This window comes from Colobus angolensis, unplaced genomic scaffold, assembly GCF_000951035.1.
Source record: "Colobus angolensis palliatus isolate OR3802 unplaced genomic scaffold, Cang.pa_1.0 Scaffold124, whole genome shotgun sequence".
Taxonomy (NCBI): Eukaryota; Metazoa; Chordata; class Mammalia; order Primates; family Cercopithecidae; genus Colobus; species Colobus angolensis.
Window position 1 is genome coordinate 7,478,570 of NW_012113586.1, and position 4,148 is coordinate 7,482,717.

Genomic DNA, 4,148 nt, shown 5'->3' on the forward strand with positions numbered 1-4,148 from the left:
CTGGAGTGCCGCGGCGCAATCTCAGCTCACTGTAACCTCCACCTTCCGAGTCCAAGCGATTCTCCTGCCTCAGCCTCCCGAGTAGCTGGGACTACAGGCGTGCACCACCACGCCCAGCTAATTTTTTTGTATTTTTAGTAGATACAGTGTTTCACCATGTTGGCCAGGACGGTCTCGATTACTTGACCTTGTGATCCGCCCGCCTCGGTCTCCCAAAGTGCTGAGATTACAAGCGTGAGCCACCGGGCCTGGCCCAGTGATGACTCTTTCTTAACGACTCCATCAGAAATCTGTCAGTTAATAAACGTGTTAGTTACGAGAAATAACTGTATGTTAGTGGTTAAGAGGCCCCATAATTGCAGCATTTAATACCTGCTGTTGTTCCTAATACCCAGGCTGACTCAGACTGAGGAGCCCTCCAAGTTCCACTGTCTAATAAAGACCTGTCAGAGTGAAAACTCAACAGTGGAGATTCCAGAATTCATTCAACTGTTGTACCTGCTTTACATACATAAATAAACAGAACTGATTTTTGGGTTATTTGCCACAAGAAGATGCCTGAAAACAAGGCATCAAATGGTTTCGGAAAAAATACTCCTCTTTACAGTTAAGTTTAAATTAGATCAAGAATGCTACTTACAAAGATGTTCTGAATTAGTACAGGATCTCCTGATTCATCACAATGAACTTTTCAACCCTGTTAAGTATCAAAACTGCAGCACAAAATCAGCCAACATGCGAACTAAGGACAAAAGACAGTTCACAGGTCTTTGGAGATCATGGTTATAAAATCACGTGCCTGAGGACCACTAAGTCTGAGGTACACACCAAATAATGCAGCTCAAAGTAAGCAGAAAGCACTGTTCCGTGCTCAACCCACCCCCACCAACCATCCAAAGTCCATGCTGGTGCCCAGGACCCGTGAGTCCTTATCATTAAATATCCCCGCCCCAATTCCTCCCCAACTGAGGAAATCACAGACTCCTTGGCCCCAAGAATCTTAACCCTGGTCTTCATCATACACGTCTCCAGAGAGCTTAACACCGGCTTTTTCAGGCTCCCACCACCTAAAACAAAGTTCATAACATCCTGACGGCAGTTTCCTTCAGGGCTTAGGCTCTCGACCACGCCCTCCGACCAGGCAGGCCTGTCTCCCTCCTGCCTGCCCCTGTGGAGGGAAAGCTCCCCCTCCTTTTGGTCACTCTGCCTGGCCACTCTACTCACAGGATAGCGGTGTCGGGGGGCAGCAGGCCCGACAGCGCCCTCCAGCTCGGTGCGGGCAGTTTCCTGCGACTGCAGTCCACGAGAGGAATGCGGCAGGAGCAGGGCGCGGGGCAGAGACCTGCTCCGGCGGCGGGCAACAGGAGGAGAGCGCTCTGGGCAAGGAAGAATAACCGGGAAAGCAATCCAGATTTACACCCTAGCAACTGCTCCTCCGGGATGCCTAGGGGCGCGGGCGCCATTTTCCCCCTCGACCTGGACCTGGCCTAGAAGAGCTGCCTGCTAGAAAAGGAGGATCGGCGGAGAAGCTCAGCAGAGATGCTCAGCGGCTGCACCGTCTCCCGAAGCCCCGGCTGAGAGCTGTACCAGCTACATGCATGCAAGGAGCAGATACAGCGCGACAGCGGGAGCTACGGCCTAGGACACACCGCTGAGGCCTGACGGGGCTCGTCCGCCGCGCCCCACGACGCTACGTCCTCACGCACAGGGGTCAGCCAATCGGTGCCATAAGACGAGGTTGCGTCCGGGGCGGAACTGAGTGAGGGGCGGGGCCACACGCAGCCGAGTTTCTTTAGGAGGAGGACTTTAAGGTGTTCAGGGACTTTAGGTGCCGCTGTGGAATTCCGCCGCTGTTCTTCCGCTCGAGGGCGCAGTAGTTCCTTAAGAGGGAAGGGTGCGGCAAATGGCTGTGAGTTCAAAGTCCTGACTACAGGTCTATCTACTGTAGTAGTAGAAAAGGATCTTTTATTTGCTCTGGGCTTTAAGAAAGCGGAGTGGCCGGGCGCGGTGGCTCAAGCCTGTAATCCCAGCACTTTGGGAGGCCGAGACGGGCGGATCACGAGGTCAGGAGATCGAGACCGTCCTGGCTAACACGGTGAAACCCCGTCTCTACTAAAAAAATACAAAAAAACTAGCCGGGCGAGGTGGCGGGCGCCTGTAGTCCCACCTACTCCGGAGGCTGAGGCAGGAGAATGGCGTGAACCCGGGAGGCGGAGCTTGCAGTGAGCTGAGATCCGGCCACTGTACTCCAGCCTGGGTGACAGCGAGACTCCGTCTCAAAAAAAAAAAAAAAAAAAAAAAAAAAAAAAGAGGCTGGGCACAGTGGCTCATGCCTGTAATCCCAGCACTTTGGGAGGCTGAGGTGGGTGGATCACTTGAGCTCAGGAGTTCAAGACCAGCCTGGCCAACATGGTGAAACCCTGTCTCTACTAAAAATACAAAAATTAGCCGGGCGTGGTGGCGGGCGCCTGTAGTCCCAGCTACTTGGGAGGCTGAGGCAGGAGAATGGCGTGAACCCGGGAGGCGGAGCTTGCAGTGAGCTGAGATCCGGCCACTGCACTCCAGTCCGGGCGACAGAGCGAGACTCCGCCTCAAAAAAAAAAACAAAACAAAACAAAAAAAGAAAGCGGAGTGGCCGGGCGCGGTGGCTCAAGCCTGTAATCCCAGCACTTTGGGAGGCCGAGACGGACGAATCACGAGGTCAGGAGATCGAGACCATCCTGGCTAACACGGTGAAACCCTGTCTCTACTAAAAAATACAAAAAGTAGCCGGGCGTGGTGGCCGGCGCCTGTAGTCCCAGCTACTCGGGAGGCTGAGGCAGGAGAATGGCGTAAACCCGGAAGGCGGAGCTTGCAGTGAGCTGAGATCCGGCCACTGCACTCCAGCCTGGGTGACAGAGAGAGACTCCGTAAAAAAAAAAAAAAAAAGAAAAGAAAAGAAAGTGGAGTGGCAGAAGGGCTGCCTTCCAAGTCGCAGACACGAATGGGTCGCGGGAGTTTCTATCCTGGCTTTGGCCAGCTCGTCCTCCAGAGCCGAGCTCGAGCCTCTTCTGCCCCCTGCTGTTTGACTGTAGCCCCTGCTCTTCTGCAAGTAGGCGGCAACTCCCACTTGCATGTGATCAGTATCACTCTGTTAATGGCCTTGTAAGCTCCTGAAGGTGGAGGCTCCGTTTCTTCATCGGTGCGCCTCCACCTTTTGATCTAGCTTGGAGTTCAATAAATTTTGGTGGGACTGCACCTGCTTGTCTATACAAGGGAAACACCCTTCTGTTTGGAGGGATGCTGTCATGGTCACTCTCAGAAAAGCAAGCGAAACAAGTAAACAGGGTGTTGAGCAGTCAACAAAGCAAAGACTGGATGTGAGGAAATTTATTTCTCCTAAAGCAGAGGCTATGGAAAATTTACTAGGAACAGTGAAGTCTGACCACCTTATGCTTATTCAGCCATCCAAGGTTGTAAATAAGACTTTGAGAATAATAGTGATGGTTCACTTATATGTAGGGAAATTTTCAAAGGGCATTTGCATCTGTTACCTTGTTTGCGCCTTCAGTGGCAGTGACATTGGCAAGACAATTATTGCTGATGATGAAACAAGCCCAAAGAGATTAAACCAGGTTACTATGAGGCAGGGGCGGGTTCGACATTAACATGGGTTTTCTGACATAAATTGAAAATCTGAGCAGGTTGAAAAGAATGATAATGCCTAGATTAGGGTTCTCTTAGAAAGTAACTGAAAGCAATCTTTCCCATGGCAGATTATGGAGTCATAATTATGTTTTTAAAAACCTTTTTCTGTTTTTTTTAAATATTGAAGTATCTATTGGAAACAAGGCCATATCCAATGCTCCAGCCCAAACCAAACTTTTAAAGCCAAGACAGCAGAATGAAACATACTCTTAGCCTCCTTCCCTTAGCTGTTGAGCAGACTTAACAAACTCTGGTAAGAAATCCGGCACAGGCAGGAACCCCACCAAAAAAAAAAGGAGGCAGTTTAGTTCCTTTCTGCATTATAGTTTCAGAGCTTTCCTATGAAACTATACCAAATGGGGCCATTAGAAATTAATGCTCTCTAGCCTGTATCTTCCCCAATAAGTGGCTCACTGCAACCTCCACCTCCCAGATTCAAGCGATTCTCCTGCCTCAGCCTC

General features: G+C 50.8%; 1 protein-coding gene across 2 annotated transcripts in view; it reads right to left on the minus strand.

Annotated features, from left to right (window-relative positions):
• LRIG2 (leucine-rich repeats and immunoglobulin-like domains 2) overlaps positions 1 to 1,702 on the minus strand; it is a 59,079-nt gene extending 57,377 nt beyond the window's left edge. Inside the window, exon 1 of one of the 2 annotated variants that reach the window (XM_011933144.1) lies at positions 1,225 to 1,702. In XM_011933144.1, the coding sequence (XP_011788534.1) occupies positions 1,225 to 1,463 (239 nt within the window). In that variant the 5' untranslated portion in view covers positions 1,464 to 1,702. The remainder of the gene's footprint in view (positions 1 to 1,224) is intronic. The other variant, XM_011933145.1, reaches the window with a different exon arrangement.
• Positions 1,703 to 4,148: the final 2,446 nt, after the last annotated feature.